At 41.1% G+C, this 20,902-nt stretch overlaps 1 protein-coding gene across 1 annotated transcript; it reads right to left on the bottom strand.

Annotated features, from left to right (window-relative positions):
• Window positions 1-5,008: 5,008 nt before the first annotated feature.
• On the bottom strand, window positions 5,009-17,138 carry pdgfbb (platelet-derived growth factor beta polypeptide b). Its single transcript, XM_069149645.1, has 8 exons — window positions 16,288-17,138; window positions 12,062-12,158; window positions 10,811-10,864; window positions 9,475-9,668; window positions 8,444-8,632; window positions 6,985-7,813; window positions 6,726-6,888; window positions 5,009-6,606 (listed from the first exon to the last, which is right to left on the bottom strand). Exons 1-7 carry the CDS (start codon window positions 16,351-16,353, stop codon window positions 6,743-6,745), a joined length of 1,575 nt encoding a protein of 524 aa, XP_069005746.1. The 5' UTR covers window positions 16,354-17,138; the 3' UTR covers window positions 5,009-6,606; window positions 6,726-6,742.
• Between the last annotated feature and the right edge of the window lie 3,764 nt (window positions 17,139-20,902).

Raw genomic sequence — 20,902 nt, 5'->3', positions numbered from 1 at the left:
GTAGTTCATTTCTGTGGTTTCCAACCTATAGGGTTCCTGGGGGTCACATGATAAACCCAAGAGGATGAGTTAGCTCTCTCTATATAGCGTAGCCTTTTTGTTTTAGCTGTGCAGTTGGCCCTTCGCGATGGTGTAGTATGTGTGTATTTATAGTCCAGGTACTTATAATGCAGTTGTGGCTGCCTGCAGTGATACACAACCATTTATAATGATGCTTATCTTTAGCTCAAAACAGTTTTGTCAATGGGAACAGATTGTGTGTGTGTGTGTGTGTGTGTGTGTGTGTGTGTGTGTGCGTGCGTGCGTGCGTGCGTGTGTGTGTGTGTGTAACTGAGTATTTCTTAACCTCGCTCACCCTTGTTGAACTTGGTTCATCACCAGTGTGTGTGTTATGTTGAGCACAGACACACACACACACACACACACACACACACACACACACACCTTCACAGTGTTATCTAATTTATTGCTCTGTTTATCTTCACATCTGTTTAGCCTGACAGCGCTGTAGCGAGTTTTCAGGCTGTGTCAGTTTCTGGAAGCAGGTGTGAGTGTATAATACAGTTTGTGGTATGCGTGTATGTATAAAGTAGCAATGCAACACTGCTGTAACGTGTTTATATCGTGAAGATATTGTGCCTTAGTGATTATTTCTCCGTCTCAGTCAGATGGTCTCTCTGCAGAGGGAACACAATGCTGGAATTCCAGGCATGCTGATATCGACTTCCTGTGTTTTCCGTCCATCGCAAGGTACGACTTCCTGTCTGACGAGATTAAGGAGCAGTTTGACATACACTGACTGAGTCATGATGCCCACAAAGATGCAAACACGCTCATCTGTTTGACATTGACTGTTCTTGTGGAAGGTGAGGTGGTTTTGTGTTTTCCCAGCATTCCTGACTGTTTTAAATCCTCTGCCCCCAAAACACAGTCACATTCTCTGGCCTCAAAGTGACCATCAGAGGTCTATTGTTCTTTGGCCAGTGAGTGAGTGAGGGACAGATTCATATTCATCCTCATTCGTAAAAAGGAAAAGCAGATGAGATAAAGGACAAAGGTGGCTGGTGATGGAAAGACCAGAGGTAGCATCTGCATGTGTGCCTGATGATTAGATTAGATTAGACTTTATTAATCCCAGCTGGGAAATTCTGTGATGATGGGACAGTTCTGTGGTCGTCTGTGTACAGCATGTCCTTTGTCGTACATAAAAACAGGAAAATAAAAGCGCTGGAAGGTGTAGGGAGTGTGTGGCGCCACACGGATGCTTGTGTAACCTCCTGTTCAAAGGCCTCCTGTTTCCTCATGACTGTACATCGGGGAATCCAGGCCACACTGACGCACAGACAAGTATGGAAGACATGTCTTCCAAGGCAGTCGAGACATTTAGATGTATTTTGTCTCAGCAGAGTAGTGTCACCCTGTTTTGGCTGATAAGTAAGATCTTGAACAGAGGTGGTGTTGTATTTGTGGTGTTGCCTTTTCATCTTTGTTTAAAAACGTAATCTTTTCTAGTCTTCACCTTTACAATCTACAAGTAGATCTGCCATAATTATTACATCATCGCCCGAATGGGATTATTTGAGCTGACCGCACTTTCTAATTCTGTGTTCCAAATGGCGTACTTGTGTAATAACACTCACTATTTTGAGTGCATAGGTGTGTTCACATTGTCAAGTACCAAAACATGCAGTTCACTACAAGTATCTGGATGATGCACTCAAAACAGTCCAAAAAAGAAATGTAAAACGCCGGACACTTTCCACACTAAACGGTCTCCATCTTGGCTGTGTAGAGGAAGGGGCGGGGCCACCAAAGTAAAGAATTTTCAAGGTGTCTGAGGAAGCTGCAGCTGTTCCTGAACATCACACAAAAGTGTGTCTTTTTCACGACTGCTGCTGGACAGAAGGATCAGTGTGTTTATTGAGCGCGTTAAACGAAGGGCACAAAAACACGCTCATTTCTGGGTAAAATAATTAAAGCTGCAGATATTGTGTTGATGTGTTCACGTACTGAGGTTATTTCTGATCAGTGCAGAACGGTAGTGTGCAGATTTAAACAGCACTACTTTCCCAAAATTCCTGCACCACACAAGTAAGAGCACTATCTGTTAGTGTACTAAGGGAAGTACGTCGCTTGGAACACAGCACAAATCTGTCACGGCTGACTCGCAAAGGAACTAATCACCAACACATTTAATAGTATGTCACAGGATTTAATTGGACCTGAGTAATGACAATATTTGGGTCATGGGCTGTTATCATTTTGCTCTTTGTTAAATTGTTCAGCAGGTGTGTCGGGTCATGATGGTTCATTAAATTGTTCCGGTGGCTGTATGCCGGTTACGTAACAGTGTTGTTGAGGCCCAACAAGCCATATCATCCTTTAAGGTCAGTCAGTCAGTCAGCTATGAACCGTCTCGTGTCTTTACTCACAGTCTCTGGTCCCCTCTTCTACAACGCCACGGCGATTTGACCCGTGCGTGTGTCTGAATGTGCGCGAGAAGGTCCGTGTGTGTGTGTGTGTGTGTGTTCGTCACGGTCAACAAGCCCCCGCGCTCGTTTCTTCCCTGGCTGTTGTTTGAAGTCTGCAGGGGATGGGGAGCTGCACGGGACACCCACGGAAAAACAGCCATCCCACCTCCATGCTGAATTTGGAGATGGTCTGCTGTTTAGAAGTAGTATGCCTGTGTGAGATTGACAGTAGGGCAGCTGGACATAATGCACGAATCCCTGAGTACATACTGACTTAAAGGCGTCGCATACATACAGGGGGGGTTAAGACAGAGAGAGAGGCACCGATTCCAGACCACCATTTGTAAACCGCTCTGTTTTACAGACACAATATTATTAGACCCAGCCTATACATATATAAATAAATCCATTAAATTAAAAGTGAGGACATTAGCATTTATTGTGCTTCAAAGCCATTCCTCAAATGTCTGCATTTAGACGGGAGACCAGATGATTTGGCTCGATCATGCGCGAGCGTAGCAACGCAGCTGGCTGCTGAGTTGGAGAATTTTTGCAGCCAAAAGTCTGGTGGGTAATTGTGAAAAACAAACTACAAAGAGAGTGCGTGCCAGAGTTCACCTACAGTGCATCAACCCGCACTTTTTCTCTCTCTCTCTCTCTCTTTTGTCAGATTGAACAAACCTCATTAGGCATCACTGGGACTAAAAACTCAATACAAGGCAGGACTGAATTTTTTTTTTGTGAATGTGATGCCTCTCTCAGCCATGGGAACATGTTTCAGTTTGGGGTTGCTGTGTGATGATGCAATATTTGTTAGTTTTGGGTGACCAACCTCAATGCCAATATGAAAACGATCCGTATACCTGATATGCTCCAAAATGTATGTTTGTCCTCCATGTTTTCTTGTACATGCACGATTATGCCTCTCAACAAATAAGTCGAATACTTTAATCAACACACAATATTTGTCCATGAAAGAACAAATAATCATGTAAGAAAACATGCCACACACAAACATACAATAGTATCTGGGCACTGGCTCATAAGAAAGCCAGATTTACATGATGAACGTTGATGTTGGAAACAGCCACCACAAACGCTGGTATTTTACTCACAAGGCAGATGATAATTTGATGGAAAGCATCACAATGTAAACACACAAACAATAGACAATAGCAGCAGCTGTGCACTGGCTGGACTAAAAGACAGATTTACAAAATATCTTGATGATAAGAGCATCAACCACGGACATAGTTAGTATTCACAGGAGAAGCGAGATAATCCAATCATTAAACAAACGGTTACTAATCGGCTAATGTGCCTGTAGAATGTGGTCCATAAAAGTAGTGTACAAGAACGGAAAGCTGGGGAGCATTATCTGTAAAGTTATTTAGCCCCCTGCCCGAGAGGTGATCATGACCTGGTTGTTAGTGTCATGATACCAGTATCTTCACTCCAGCTTTAAAACTGAGCAGCTACAGCATCTGAAAGACGGTAATGTCAGTCGAGGGTCTCTGAGGGTTGAACGTAAACAACCTTGAAATGCAGTTGTATATCAAATGTACTGTACAAATAACCTTTTCTTGCCTTGTTTACGATGTCGTCATTCTCTCCTTGTTGCATTCAGACCTGTTAGCCTTAGCCTCCTCCTCTGTTCTAGAGTGATTCATGTCAGCTCCCTGCTCTCCTAATGGCAAAGAGTTCACCACTGCTGGTCCTGCAGTCGGTTGTTGATTCTGATTTGCTCGATTTTGCTCTTTTTGGTGGCTCCATAATGAAATCTGAAATTTGCCTGCCATTTCCTTCTGGACTAAAGATTTGGAACCTAAGATCCACTCTTAACTACTTGCTGAGATAAATATGTCTCTACAGTATCAACATAACCGACAAAAGTTAAATAACTTAAACTTCTTTTTTAATTTAATTTCCATGCAGATCATCGAAACAATCTGCCAGCAACTGTTGCAACACCCTGCGCACACCCACTTGTCACGGCCTTGATGTCGCTGCAGAGTTGAAGATGCGCTGTGCAGACACAACATGCCAAGCAGGCATATCCACCGAGCAGGCTGTTTTGTGTGTAGATGCTGTGCTGTAGGTTAAACAGCCAAACCGTGGACTTAAAAAAAAAAAAAAATCAAAGCATCTTTGAATGAGATTAATTTGCAACACTTTTGTCTCCAGCCTTAAAATCTCACATGCATTGTCACGGGCCGGCCATGTTGACCGTACGGGTGGATGACGATGTCAGTTTAACAGTCTCACACTCACCTCACCACTTGATTGCCACATATGATCCATTCACTTTTCATCCATCATTAGGTCAACATCTGAGTTTATCCAATACCTAACTGTACGATTACCTGCAAAACTAATCATATTCACACCAGCCTCAAAAATTGGGAAATGTCAGCATGCTAAAATGCTAAATTAAGATACCGAACACAGTAGACAGTGCGCTTGCTTCCACTCATATCATATTCATTGTTGTATTTTGCCCTGAAATTGGTGAAAATGAATAAAAACACAAAACAGAGTAGATTTGAGCACATTAACTTCTTATACCCATATGTATGAAAATAGCATTATGTGGCAAAGTTATCACAAACATTCTCTTTTTCTCTCCATATCTTATCATAAAACAAACAAAAATAAGTAACAGTTGTAAGTCGGGATAAACAACATACAAGTCATGTTTCTCAATAACTTAAAATGTTTGGCTGATTATTGGACACAAAACAGCATCAGCAGTGTGTTTCTACATGTTACTAGTGGAAATATAAAGGACACAAAAACAATATTTACATTTGCAAAATTGGGCTTTTTGCAATCCTTTTAAGTGACTATTGATTTACTTGTTTGGACGCTTTTAGTTTCTCCTAAATGAAATAAAAAAAACAAAAAAAAACAATGTGTTCTCGACGACAACAACAAAAACAAATACAGTAGGGGTGTAGAGAAAAAAAAAGGTTTAGGAGTTTTAAAGGAATTTGATTGTTGATTGGAAGATAGACGGTAAATGACAGACAGAAACAGAAATGCTGTTGAGATATATGACACCAGTGTAGGTGTGGGCACAAAGCCACAAACACACACCACGCCACACGCTTACATAACAAACACACGTGTGCACACTTTTTAGACATAGAATTTGAACACTGCATGATACCCGCGGGTCACAGAAGGTCTGTCTTTCTATTTGAAACACCCACCGAGCCACCGTTACAGACTGTATCTGTTGTGCACACGGTTTCTCAGCAACATCTTGTTTGCAGTATTTGTGGAGTGCGTTAATCCACTGTAAAGGTAGAGATAAATAAATAAGGAACATAGCACGTAGTCAGGTCACAGGTCTTTTTTTTTTTTTTTTTTTTTGTCACACCGGTGATGAGATTTTGAAGCAGAGAAACCTCCATGGTGCAACACGATGTTTCAGTTCTCTTTACCACATCAATGTAATTCCAGTGTTTGCAATGAGTTTAATGTAATTAAATACGGTTAAAGAGAAACCCGTTGTTTTAATGAGCTAATAAATGATATCACGCATGGAAATTATGTCGTCGTTGCAGTCTATTGATGATTGTCTCTAAGATTTACAAAACAACAAGAGTTATGTCCATTTTTTTTTTTTTTTGGTTAATTTTTCCTCCAAATGTACTTCATAGTTACAAAATCAAGGCTTTCAGCAACAAACTTTAAACCCCATATAAACTTAGTTCTGTAACATTTAAGTGCAGTTTCACTCTGCTGATATCAAAGCAAGGTTCCACGTAGAGTTTTGAAATTGCACTATTTTCCACAGTTCTACAGCGATGCAGTTTCAGTCCCCCACAGGCACCGTGCTCGCACACAACTTGTCAGTCTTCAGGTGCCACTTGTTACTTCATACCATCAACTGTCGCAGAGGCAAGTGTTCTCTTGAAAAAGGTCCACCTTTTATTTATATTCCATTTACTCCTCCTTATACTCCATCCAGGCGTAGTTACAGGTTCACCAGACAGTCGTTAGTAGTGTTACTGAGGAGGTCTTACGGGACGAGCAGGTTACTGACAAATGAATAAATACTTATACGAAGGGAGTCATTTGGTTTCACCTCTAGATGATCCACAAAATGCACCATGGTTACTTTTTGTCCCTGAGGAGGAAATACAGGAGGAAGTGTTTAAAACTTAATACGTAAAGTTTTCCACAATTCTCCATCCATAAAACAATCATTCATTTTAATTTGAATGTCTGAATGTTCTGTAAACTCACCTGTGTTTCTCTTAGTTCTACATTAGCATCGCTCTCATAGCTGCCTTGCTGATCCGTTTGCGATTCTTCCTCATCCTCCTTCTTGTTTGGTTTGGATGAGCTGGGAGCTGGTGGCCTGCTGCAGCTGATGGCTTCCGTCTGGTGGTTGTAGCTGTTGTTGTTTCTGTAAAAGTAGAATTGACATGTTACAGAAAATTAAAAAACACCAAAGAAAGAAATAAAGTGACCAGAAATCTCCGACTAAAGTACTGCCTGTTACCTGGTTTCTGTGTTGTTGTTTGCAGACGATGATGATGTTTACCATGCAGATGATGTTGACTGTCGGTCTCCTTTCCTTTCTGCCTTTCCTCCTCCTCTCGTTTCATTTGCTGCTGTCTCAGTATCTCCTTCTCTTGGTCCAACCTCTTGTGGAGAAGAAGAAGCTCTCTGCTCTCCTCCTCCATTTTTGCCTCCTCAACCTGTAATATCCTCTCCTCCTCTGGAGTCTCGTTGTCTCTCCGTCTGGGATCTGGGTTTGGCTCCTTGGTAGGTCGAAACCTGCTCCCACCTCTCGTAGTAATGGATTCCTCAGTAGGACCGAACTTGGCTTGAGAATTTTGAGCACCAGCCGGAGAGAATCCACTTGTATGGCTTTTTGAAAATTTGGATTTTTCTTCTTGCCATAGTGGGCTTTGTGTTTGTGTGTCCTTGTTTCCCTCTTTGACTTTACCCTCAGTACTGTTGATGGACAACCCATCACCATCTTCTACCACCTTGTTCTTTACCTCAACACCAACATTATCCACTGTGGAAATAGTTTTGTTGTCATCTGAGCCCCCTCCGTCTTTCCTCTCCACATTCTCCTGTTCCTCAGTTTGATATTTAGTCCCATGAGGCCTGGTGGAGTTATGAGCCCAGTGAGGAGAAAAGAGAATAGCGTCTTCGGGCCGAGACGTGTCCTCTCCGGCTAGTCCGTACCTTTCTCCGGGCTGAGTGAAGGTGTCTCCTCTGGGGCTCCAGTGCTGCTCCAGGAGATCCTCCAGGTGGGTTCTCTGGTTGTGTTTGAGCTCATCCCACTGATGGAGCTCATCCTTGGAGTGCACCTTGACCTTGACAGTAAAATGAAACTAAAGTCAGTTCAGCTGAATTGCTTGGTCAGTTTTGTCCATTTACAATCAGCCAATGTTAATCCTCCAAATACAAACGCATTCAGTGCACAGGTCAACAAGCACAAAGGTAAGTAAAAATGCTGTATGCTTCACACTACGCTGCATTTGTTTGACAAAAACTAGTCCACAGTGAGATTTTTCAGTGTATTTAGATGGGTTTGGATTTACATGTTAAAGTCATTAATACTACATTAAACAACAATAAAGGCTTAATAACCATGTAATTATTTTAGTGTGTGTTTGACAGAGAGGAAAACCCTTATCATAACACAAAGTATTATAAGGTACAAGTATAAGGTTTTCTTATAACGTGTATTTTATTTGCCAGCGTAAGCAAGTTTAATACAAATGATTAAGCAATGAACTAGTGGAAAAACCCTGAAGTTAAGGATATAAACAATTGTCCTCATTCAAATAAATGTTGTCATAGAATCTGCCGATTTCAGTTTCTCGATACACAAAACAACACTAAGTTTAATTTTGCCATTATTTTGACTCACAATATTTGTGCATGCTTAAGACATGCAGTGTACTGTGTAAAAAAATAAATAAAAAATAAATAAAACCTACCTGTCCCTGTGTGTTTCCGTGGCTGAGTGTCTGGTTTCGATGCAGGTGGTTGTGTTGTCTGCGAGAGGATTTTCTCCTGGATGCCGGAGGACGTGGAGCAGGCTGACATCTGCACTCCACATGATCCACCACTGACACCACTGCTTTAGCGTAAGTGGGTCTTTTGTTGACGTACTCAATCTTCATGACCTGGAGAGTTGGAGAAGAAGATGGGAGAAGTGGTCGAAAGTAACTTAATACATGCTTTTCAGTTCAATTTTGAGGTGCTTCTACTTTTGTACTTTCTACTCCACCACATTTATCTGACAGCGTTTGTTACTTTCAAGATGGACATTTGACACAATGGAGAAAATCACAAGCTTTTAAAATCAGCATATTGTTTATGCTGATTAAACCAGTGGTCCCAACCTTTTTGGCTTTTGTTGTCTTACAAAAAAGTGTGTGGTCGGGGTCACATTTTAGATGAGTTGTTAACAGCTCCACCAAACAGTGATTTTGCCCTCTAAACTTCTCCAAAAATGTTCAAATGATCCAAAATCTCTCCAAAATTTAAAGATAAGAAAACAGATTTGTGAATCAGAACTTTGTTTTTTCTTCTTTCATCTCCCAGTAATCATCGGACAACCCCTCAGATGTATCTGCTGTCCCTGGCTGTGAAACTGAATATAAAGTAGTTCCAACTAGCTCCAGCTACAACAGTAACATGCTTCTGACAAACTGATGTTTTACTATTAATAATCCCAGATCAGTTGGAGGGACCAAAACAGTGCTTCTATTTTAATACTTTAACTCCGTTTTGCTGCTAATACCTATGTACTTTAACTTAAATAAGATTTTTAATGCAGGACTTTTACTTGTAATGGAGTATTTTTACATTGCTGTGTTGGTACTTTTACTTCAGTAAAGGACCTGAATACTTCTTCCACCACTGGATAGGAGTCATGGGAAATATTTCCGACTGTGACACACACGTTTAGACATTTGTGTGCTGTATTTACGCACAGTATATTGCCGTGCGTGTGGTCGCTTACCTGCAAATATCTGGTGTGCGTGACAACGGGGACACACTGCAAGCTTTTGGTGTTGCAGCAGCCAGAGCAGCGCTGCACCTCGACACAAGGTGGCCACAGCAAGAAGTTAGCGTTGCTGCGGTCCAACATGGCCCGCGTGACCTCCACCACCTCTGTACGAACTTTGCACAGAGCCTGCTGGGCTGGCTGGGCATCTGAAGGATGAGAAATGACTAAGTATGAGTATTAAAGGTCGTACTGAAGTTAGCATTCGCATCACTATTACAATTCAGAACATACAGGTTTCTAAAAAACAATCTTTCAGTCTATTAAGCCGACGAACCATTGACTTAAGAAACTCCTCTCCCCTTGTGCTGATGTGTGTGTTGAACAAATGAGTAAAGCACAATGATTAAAACACAAAAGACTGCTCAAGTTTAGCTACAGAAATCTAAGCCTTCCCAAGATGCTGTGAAAGGAGCGCCTGCTGAATATCGGAGGCGTAATTACTTTCAATTCCATGAAGCTTGCTCGTTCATCTCAGCTCGTTTGCACGTCTATTTATGTGATAATACGATACAAGCGTTTGTCGCTAAATCTTTAATTTACTACTTTATACAACATGACATACACAGCTCAGTTACAACTATCCTACATTAGCATCCACTACGACCTGTTTTCAGTGGCTGCAGAGCAGAAAAGAGCAGGGCGGACGATAATATGAAACTCATGCATTTCAAATGAGTACATACGCACGAATGCCGTTTCATCAGACTCGGTTGATTATTGCATTGTTTTAGTTTGTTCTACAAAGTCGTGAGAGAATTTAATTCCACTTTGCTTCACAAAAGTTCCCTGTACAGTTCTGGGGTTCTGTTTTTCTGAGGTTGAGATACAAGGACACAAGATATTCAGCATATTTTACACAAAGATTAATGGAGGGCCATTAGTAGCTCTTCATGAGAGAGGGAACACAGCACCCAACCTGTTGTAGATTGGTGTCTACTAATTCAGACATCTGCTTTGTCATAATAATGAAAAAAAAAAAAGGTTAATGGGAAGGATTTTACCGTGTCACTAAAACCTTACTTGTCACATTAATCAACTCGCAGGAAGGCTGACTCCTCCCGTCTTCTGCTAATGAGGATGGAGTACTTCTACATTCATGAGGAAAATCAGGAATCCTCCATGCAAGCACTAAAACCTCTCTTGACCTTTTTATAAGTATGAATACACAGATATTTATCCTCACAAAGAAGATTTTACGATATGCAGTCACGTCTTGAGCGCAAAAAGAAGACTGTCCTCAAAATGATACTCCAGACAAATAAAACAAGAAGAGGGCAAGTGAGCTCACCGAGGCTTCTTGGTAGTCTGTGACCTCCATTAGCTGCAGAGGTCCCGTCCTCCTCTGAGACAAAACAATAAACACATACAACATTTGATTTAAATAAACATGCCAGCTGCATTATGAGCGGTTTATTTTTGGCATGTGGTGGTGTGTATTTTGAGGCCTTCTAGCGCCCTCTGCATGTATAGAGATAAAACATGAGCTCAAGTCCTCGCATGTAGGTGTGTAACAGTGGAGATAGAAAGAAAGAGGATGTAGTGGTAGTTAATATCACATTTGAGTCACACACAGAGAAAGAGAGACCGAGACTGAAGTTGAAACAGTTTGTATCCTCTAATAATCCTAACTAACAAATGTTTCTGAAATCATACGCGTCCTGTTTTGACTTTATTTACTCGATATGTTTACTTGTCACAAATTTGGGAGGAAAAGTAGCCACTTATTATTGTTTTGTCATATTATACTCAGAGTTTGTATGCTCTTTTTCAAATGTTACACCATTTCAACAGAATCTGAAATAATTTAATACAACATTAAAGAAACAGAAACATGTTCGCGTAAATCAGCCAAGAGCCGATAAGAGTACATTTTCTCTGCATCACCTGGCTTTTTTTTATTGTGCTGTTTACCTGAAACATATATTGTATGTCTACACTATCATTAATTTAGAAAGAAAAAAGTTTTTTTTTTTGTTTTTTTTAATTATACAGCATCTTGCAGTTCCTTTTGAACGGATCTTAGTACAGCAAATGTTGTACAATCCACATAGCAATATATAATCCGTTAAAATGAGCTAATTATAGACCAATATAATCCTGGTTGGAGTTCCTTCTTTGGTCATGTGGATTCTTTTATGTGCAGACGTTCACGCAATTCTGTTTATCGTCATGAGATTGTTGCCTCCATAGTTTATATTTTTGGAATAACCACATGACCACAACAGCATATAAATATTATTCTTATGAGGTAAGAGAATAAAAGAAGAGCTACAGACACAGAAAAAGAGGAATCTCACCGGCATTATTGGGGGAAACGCCATTATTGCTCTCTATCAAGCTAGATGACAGTTTAGGTATGAGAGGAAAAATGTTTTAGGGCAGACTGAATTGGTTACGTGTAAGATGTTTGTCTACATATTAAGGTTTATGAAGTTGCAAAGGTTGATGTGAAAATGTGAACGGTCAGTGCGTCACCATCTGTGCTGAGTGCGCTTCGGTCTATGTATCAATAGTAATAGTAGAAAGCTGTGGTCTTTACCTACGGAGTCAGTGAGCAGCAGCAGCTGAAGGTCCTCTATGGAGGAGATGGGGCTGTTTCTAACCAGCTCCACCAGGGCTGCAGGCAGAGCGTCCCCCTGAAAAAAAACACACGTTTACAATGTATCAGTGAATAAAAGACACCAGAGATATAAGACACGTTACTCTGGACTACCTTTGAAAAGGTTTATGGGAAAAGAGGAATAGAAGATGACACACAAACATTTACACTTTCTTTTTTTTTTTCTTTTTTTTTAGCAGAGCAGGATACAGCAGATATTTTCCCACGCGTCCATTCTGCAGTTATGTTCCTCAGGAAATGAAATAAAACTGCAGAACTTTTACAACAAGCATGTCGTTCAAAGTGTAAACAAAATCACTCGATCAAACACCCACACCGAACATTGGAAATATGAACCTGCAAACACTCTGAAACAGGACTTTACAAAGTGTCTTTTCACACACAAATTCTACCCAACTACCCTTTCTGCTGTTCTCTAATTAAACAACTAATGGACTCTCAGCACATTTTCTCTGTCATGAAGTTTGTTTATAATATCACAAAGAAAATAAGAACACTATCGTCATTTTCTCTCTGACAACATGACACATTTCACCAAATATTCCCATCAAGCCGAAAACCAAGCACCAACTCTACATTGTGATTATATGAGATCGAGTGTGGGTTTAACCCCCTCCGAGTCATTAATGGGGGAAAAGACAGCTCAGGAGGGGGAGAGTTAACCAAAGCAGACACACAATGGCCACTAAGAGCAGGGTGAATGACTATTGGCGTTGTGTCCTCTCATCTGCTAACATTTAGGGGTCAAAGGAGCAAGGAAGGAGTCAGGAAGTGGGGGAAGGAGTGATACAGAGAGGATGAGAGAAGGGAGGTGCATCTTAAAAAAAGAAGAAGAAGAAGAGGGAATAATAGATGAATAAAGGATGGTTTAAAATGGACAAGGATCAGACACGGGCCGAGGCACTTCCTGACGTTGAGTTAAAGGCTGCGGACGAGGTTCACTTACTCTGAGATGGAACCAGTGAAAATGAATGTAATCTGTTAACTAGCAGACGTCAGCATTTAGAAATAAACTATACACACATAAACTTGTTTTTTTAAGTGTTCAGTCCAGTAACCATGACCGTGTGAATGATTCCACCCAGGTTCAGAGGAATATAATGAATCCCAACGGGAAACAGGTTTTTGCCGACGGAAGCAGCCATCGATGCAGGAACATGTATTCATGTATTTCCATACTGTCTGCTCCTGACATTCCTCCATTGTTAGCTGCCTACACAGAGAGTCAAATAATACGGCAGGGAAATGCCTGCTGTATTACACTTGCATCTGAGTTGCAGAGCAGCCGATGCCCCTAAGGAGCCATCAGGATGATTTCCTCCCTTTTGCCGATGGAGCAAAACCTGCCTGCCCGGCTAATTGTGTCTGATGTTAATTATAGGATGTGCGCCTTTGTTCACAGTGGTGCCTGCTGTCATGATGATTTGTGTCTAAGCAGGAAATATTAAATAAACACTTGAGTTCGGGTAAACAAAACAGATGTAAACAGATGCTAACTGGACAGACTGAATTTGTAAACACATCAATGACGTTTAAGGTGCAAGTAATGGGATTAAGATTTTATACATCACGCTAATAAAACATCTGTTTCTATGTGAATTTCATGGGACCTCTAACGAGGTATACAAATATTGTCTTAATAGTTACAGCAACTTCTTAGTTATCTTGAAATAGCAAATGAACTGGCTATAAAAAGGAAATGTTAATTATTCGGGTTGTTTTTTTGTTTTTTTTTTAAATCAGTGATCCTATTATCTAATACTCTGAATAAACTCTGTCTCAACATTGAGCTGCAACTATAGTTAGTCTTGTTTCAGATAATGGGGCCTCTGCAGATGAAGCCATTGTCTAATGACAGCAGTTAGACCAGACTATAAAACTGATCTTCTGTTAATTTACTGTAAAGAGAACAGAAAACGTCCCGCAAAATGACTCCGTACAAACTCTGCACATCAGCTTACTTATGGTGTCTGTTCTACTTTACTGCTATTTTACAACGGTTCCAAGACCACAAATGTGGACACTCTCCAGCACTTGTCACCTGAAGCAACTTCCCATCCCCTGGAGAACTTTTGGACACATTGAGGAATGCCAGGTACAAGCTGCAGCGGCTGCAGAGGGCCGGGGAGGAGAGGGAACATCTAATCGTACATAATTAGGGGGTCGGGGGTTTGCTGCCGCAGCAGCAGCAGCCACGGCACACGTGTGAGGTTTCACATGTGTTCCCTGAAAGTATGCCTGCACGTGCGCAATACCGCAATGTGAGAATAATTGTGAGTTTAATTTATTGCACTATTAAAGCATACCTCTGGGTTTGGAGAGGTGCCTCACGCAATTAAGGATAATTAGGACTTTATGTCAGCTAAATCTAAATGTGTAGATTCCCCTTGGTGGTCACAAGTATATTAAAGCTGTATACATTTTAACCACTTCATATAAGCAGACTCATGACTAAATGTTTATTGAACAGATACATAATTCGACCTGCAGTCTCTATGATTTCCGCGCTGCCGTGCCCTAAACTACGGGGAATTCCTGGTTGTATACCTCAAAGCTTTTGTAACGTTCTCCCTGTGAAGCGCTTGGCCTGCACAATTTGAGTTTCCTTTTACATGTGGTGCCTACAGAAGCAATAAAATGAAAAGGCAGCTTGATGACAGGAATTTAAGGTCACCCATCGCAGCCTTTATGTGAGGCCTTTATGTGAGGCAGCCATAGTGACGGTAGACTCCACAGACACTGCACTGTGAGGGTCTAGTGGATGAAAGGAGGAATAAAACGTCTAATGTGTCATCTGTCTTCAAGAGCTTCATACTATAGATAAATGAGACATTGCATTATTTTCTCTTATTTTTCCAAGGTTAAATTACTAGTAACTAACTTCTTCTTCTTTTGACTTGTTTAAGTCTACATGTCCCTTGTTAACGATGTGTTTTAACCCCATTTAGTTTTACAATTGACTGACCTGAACTGCCTGGGTCAGAAACAAAGAAGAAACTCTGTTTGGAGGAAGAAGGACTGACAAAATCAGATTTCATATCAGCAGAAGAGGATAAGATTTGTTCCACAATGAGCATAACATTGTTGTTTGGGTCAAGCCCCACTTGACCTAGACGAGACCCTTGGTTAACTTTGGCCTTCCTGTTTGACCTGAGCAGATGGTCAGACTTTATGAAGCTAATCCTGCATTCATATCTCACCACTGCCTGTTCATTTTCACATGTTTTGAAGAAAACTGTATTGAAAGATTTGCATTGTAATATGACACTGAGCAGCCGTGAACCGGAGGTGACGACAGCAGGAACAACAAAGAGGCTACATTTGAACTCTCAGAGATAAATTCCACACACACACACACACACAAAAGCAGGTACACTGCAACTGTGGTCTCTTGATGTTACTGTTCGATGTTTTCATTGACTGTGTTAGGACTGCACCGAACATCTGGAAGAACATCCATGAATGCATCACTTAACCACGTGCAGCATCCAGCTGTAAAGGAGTGCATCGTGGCAGCCTCCGTTTCCTGACACATCACCCACAGAGGACGACCTCTGCATGTGTCTGCCCCTGGGCATCCATTCATACCGCCAGTCAACGGGAGGAATAACAGCTATGATCTGGAAGATCCCCCCCGCAACCTCAAAGTAATGAAGGAAAGAATGATTTGCGTCATGGGGAGCAAACTGGAGCAGGTGCATCTATTCCAGTGTTTTTAAAAGTATCACATAGTTCGATTATCGTTTCTGTCTTCTGTTGTCTTTTATATGAAAACATAACCTTGATTCTTGATCATAGTGAGGTCAAAAGGGGAATGAAACGCAATAGAACTAGAGGAGCTATAGCCTTAAACATAACTATACATTGTACAGCCTATTAATAGCCTATATTAATTAGCCTATGAAGTACATTTTTCCATATATTTAATTCATTCAAAGGTGGCCATTATTTTTTTGAAAGGATGTGATTGGTAGGCTGTAGTAAGAAGATAGCCGAAATTGTTGTTGTAGCCTAATTGTCATCAATGCTCCAGTACAATTCCCAGTGAAACTTAATGAAGCCTCGGGTTTTGTGATATTCGTGTAGTTTAAGACCACGAATCGCTCTCTGACAGTAAAGTGTCCGTGATTTGATGCTAAACTCACCTGTGCTGCTCCAAACCGCAGACACGCAGCCAGCAACACGAGCAGCAGCTGGACCCACGAGCTCATCTTGCTGCCCAGCCTCGAGCCTCTTCGACGGACCGGGCATTTATGGAAGCGCGAGAGACCCCCTCTCCTCAGCACTGCGCGCGCGGGGGGGGGGGACAGCGGCTCGCCCTGCGGGAACTGCGCGCGTGTAGACGGGTCCGTTCACACTGTTGTCCCTCAGCAGAGATGTCCGCAGGAGAAGAAGGAGGAGGAGGAGGAGGAGAAGAAGAAGAAAGTGCTCGTGCGCTTTCAGCTACACCAAACTTTGAAGTCCCCTTTAGAAAAAGTATCCTGGGTGATAACAAACCTCCACGTTTTGTTTTGGCTCAGGAGCTTTTTTTTCTTCACCGTGATGGTCAGTCTACTCAGTTTAAGTTCACCTCGCTGCGCTGAAGTGTGCGTTTTCGGCTTAAAGTGCAAGTGAATAACAACAAATTGACCTAAATAAAAAAAAGACTTAACGACATTTCCAAGCAACAGAGGTCCAAACTTCACAAAAAGACAACAAAAAAAACAACAAAAAAAGAAATATCCAGGGGACTTAGAAGGTAAATCAAGTTTAAATTATTCCACGCGTGTCCCAATTTAATTTAAAAACAATAAATTAAGAATCCATTTGATTTCTCCTTTCCTAGAAGTCTCTTTAAACCTGCTTTAACCGTGATGCGTCCCAATAGTTCAGATCACAGGCTGAAATAACGTGGCAGGTCAGGACGGTGTGGTTTGCGGTGCTCTTCTTCCAAGGAGCCTTATCAACACGCAGAGCGCTGTGTGGCTCGGTGCGCCTCAGCCCTGGACCTGCCTGATTACGCAGCGGCAGTGGTGGCGAGGGGAAGAGCACATTTCCAAGAGCCTGCTGTTGGTCCGCTCGACAGTATCTCTCTCCCGCCCCCTGCCTGAAGAATGGGCGATAACCTGCGCACATACGAGCGACACTATTAGTCCCCACGCTGAAGAATGGCGTCAATCATTTACGCAGACATTCGTGAGGCTGTGCCAAGTTTTTTTTTTTTTTTTTTCTGTTTGACAAAATGCACTTATAACTTCACTACATTTACTTTAAAGTTCACTTGTTTCTCTTCAGATTCACATTTTGCACACTAAACATGTGATGAGGTTATCAAATGATGAGTTGTGTGAGATGAATCAACCCAACAGTGTATACATTTTTTTTAAAAACTGCAAAAGGAAAATGCCACTTGCGTGCATCAGTATATTAACCATCCACTAATATCAGGAATCTCAAATGCCATTTCTGTGCAATGACTACGCTTTGAATACTTTAACTCTGTTTCTTGAATATGATTTAGAATGTTAACTTGCAATAGAGTTCTTATACATGATTGCCTTAGCTGCTGTGTCTGAGCGCACAACACACCAATTTTATGCTTTTATCTTATATTTTTTTTACCACGTGCCCACTTATCGGCAAATGTAGGGTCTGATGGACTAATAATAAACAAAAACACCCACGTAATCAATAGTTTACAACTTCAAACAACTGTTTATCATAATCTTAATAACATTAAGCTAAAAGTGTAAAGAGTTTGATCACTTTTCATTCATGGAGTTCATGTAAAATGAAACATGAGTCAACACATATGAACAACCCTTAACTCTAAGTTCGGTCTATTGCATAACAGGCCTTTAGGCAGATACTCTGCTGGAGAGGTCACTGGCGTCGTTGCCATGCCAACTGACTCCTCTTATTACCTCAGCATCGCCAGTAGTTAGGCTATCGGGGGAAAACAAGGTGTTTCTAAATATCACAGGAGTTATTCTCAGAGTCCTGACCTTTTTTGACGGTCACTTGTGTTTACGGAACATTTTTTAAAACAATGCCCGTCGGTGACTCTGCATGTTCAAACAACATCAGGCCCAAAAATAGGATATCGGCAGGTCAGATATCAGTGCACTTTAAATGACTTATAATATGTAACGGGCGAAAAGAGCAAGAAAGTTTTTTTATCATGAAAAAAGTGCTTAAAATTAAAGAAAAAACATTACTTCTGACTGAAGGCATTTCTGTAGCCATTAAGAATGTCCCTACAGTTAGCTAAGTCTTTTCTTCCAGTTCAGTCATGGCTCAGTGAATAATAGGATGCCATTGTTTTTCTAACAAGAGTCAATGGAGGAAATGGCATGAGCTATAGAGCTATATTTACACTCTGTTTCATATTCGCACGTTTGGCCAAGGTCTCTGGCAGAACAAGGTAACAATTGTGACTTTGAAATTGCAGTGTAGCGCAATGTGGTGGTGCGGCAAAGAAATGGTCAAACTGCAGCTTGTACATAAAGATGTTAAAACTGACCATATGAATCTATACATATACATTTCAAAGATGAAATTGACAATTTTTGTTTCTGGGGCAGTTAATAAGTCTTTAGACATGATTGTGACTATTAAAATATGACCATGATATGCATTACTGACACCATAACCGTATCTCTAAATCATGGGCAAAGCTTAACTTTTTGGTGGAATCCATTTGAAAATATAACAACAAACACTAGAAAAACGCTAAATAAATTTTGAGTGTGCCAATGCAGTTGCTTAAGTTTGATGCGACCTGTCAAAACCAATGCGAGTCAACATTTATTATTATTTTTTTTTTTAATGGTTTCAGTGAGTTTAGCGACATAAGCTCTGTAGCAAAGACTGTATACAAAAGTGGACGTAGCTTCTGGGTCTGAAAAATGAGGCCAATGAGGAAGTGACTGTAATACCACATAGGGCCACTAGGGGTTGGCTACGAAAAGGCTGTGGCTCAATAGACTCCCATTCAACTTCTCTCATAAAATACAAAGTCAATTTTTTTTTTTTTTTCCACAAGTTATTCTGGTGTCATTCACTAAAGTCACTCCTTTTTTATCAGTTTTCTGGCAGTCAAACTGAAAATAATCCCATTATTTATCAGATACTAAACTTTAAAAAGCAGCATTTTTTTTGGGGGGGGGGCATGTCTGTTTGATTGACAGGAATGTGGTGCAGTCAGGTTTTTGCTATTGGTCGGCGGGGCGAAGTGCCTCCAGCTTCACAATCAGATTGATTTGTAGATGGGTGATATCACTGTTGGTAGCCAGCCATCTTTCTATAACTTTAGCAGGGAAGTTTCGAGAGGAAAATACAAACGCCGAAAGTTGAAATCCTTCTAAAAAGCTGAGCTCAATTTGCCGAGAAACCTCAGAGAAACATGAAGCAATGCAGGAGCAAAACCTTGAAGCCAAAAGCTGAAGGAGACTGCTGAAGAATGCAAAATGTGTAAAAAAAAAATTCTTAAATGTCTAATCAAAACTTTGAAGATAAAACCTAAATAAAATGTAATGAACATTTTTTGTAAATACAACGTAACTTAAGAAATGCTGAACACGGAAAAAAAAAAAAAAAAAATCTGCTTCATGACAAAAACTGTTTATAAGTTTCCTTGAAAAAGAAAAAAAAAACGGTAAAAAGTGCCTAAAGTGTTATCAGACAATTAAAATCTGAAAAATTATAGGGTTGCAATGCTTATGTTGCCAATGCAATTTCTCTTACTGTATTTTTCCTCTTATCTGGGTTGCCAATTTCATGACACTGCACACTTAAAAACATATTTTGCTTTATGTTCAGGTTGTTGCACCCAAAACATGAGCATGTGCTGTGTTTGGTTTCCGAGGAGAAAGGGAAACAGAGGAGGAGAGGGAGAAGGAAGAGGAGGAGGAGGAGGAGGAGGAGGGGGGCGAAGCAGGTTCTTGACTAGAGGTAGGGATTTTCCCACCGGGACCTGCACTTACTTCTCACTATGGTGGACTTTCTCACAGACATACACCCACACACCTGTGAGTGTAACATCTCGCCACGATCCCACTGTGAGAAGGCCATCCATCATTTTCTACAGTGGTGACAACTTAATAAGAAACACTCAGTGGATAGGAACTGAAAACTCAGAAGTGTGTGTGTGTGTGTGTGTGTGTGTCCGTGCGTGCGTGCGTGCGTGCATGCGTGCATGCGTGCGTGCGTGTGCACAAAGCATGCAGACACGTGTTTGCATATATGTGCCATTTGTGAAAAAAAAAAAAAAAAAGGAAAATTCTTACATACTGCATGCATGTAATGAGACACACATATACTCAATAACATTGCATGTTTAAGAACTATTGTATGAAAGAGATTACATCCCCTCATATAGGCTCTTTCACTCACTCACACACACACGCTTACTGTCCTGACCATGGCCAACCATGAACAGCGGGACAGAGGACCCTCTATGTTTAACAATTGAGTGAGAAATGGCAGCACTCGCTCAAATATTTAAGAGCTTTTCAGAAGATCCGGAGAAGGTCACAGCACCCTGAACTAATCTCCTATTGAACAATGATGGCATTTGATTTCATGCGTTTCTCAGTTTTTGGGCTGAAAAGCTTCAGTGGTGAATTTGACGCATTGCTCACACACACATACACACACACACACACCCCACCACCACCACCACCACCCCCCCCCTCACACACACACACACACACACACACACACACACACACACACGCGCACACACACACACACACACACACACACACACACACACACGCG

Source organism: Embiotoca jacksoni, unplaced genomic scaffold (assembly GCF_022577435.1).
Source record: "Embiotoca jacksoni isolate LCO1_2020_lvr unplaced genomic scaffold, fEmbJac1.0.p SCAF_15, whole genome shotgun sequence".
In the NCBI taxonomy this organism is placed as follows: Eukaryota; Metazoa; Chordata; class Actinopteri; family Embiotocidae; genus Embiotoca; species Embiotoca jacksoni.
Note: the sequence above shows the minus strand (reverse complement) of the source record. Positions and strands in the feature narration are given on the sequence as shown.

Bases quoted from the DNA above. Each gene is read 5' to 3' on its own strand.
- pdgfbb (XM_069149645.1), bottom strand. From the start codon at position 16,353: ATGAGCTCGTGGGTCCAGCTGCTGCTCGTGTTGCTGGCTGCGTGTCTG. The intron at 12,159-16,287 runs GTGAGTTTAGCA...GTTTTTTTTCAG, and splicing joins TGCGGTTTGGAGCAGCACAG to GGGGACGCTCTGCCTGCAGC. The intron at 8,633-9,474 runs GTAAGCGACCAC...CCAACTCTCCAG, and splicing joins CGCACACCAGATATTTGCAG to GTCATGAAGATTGAGTACGT.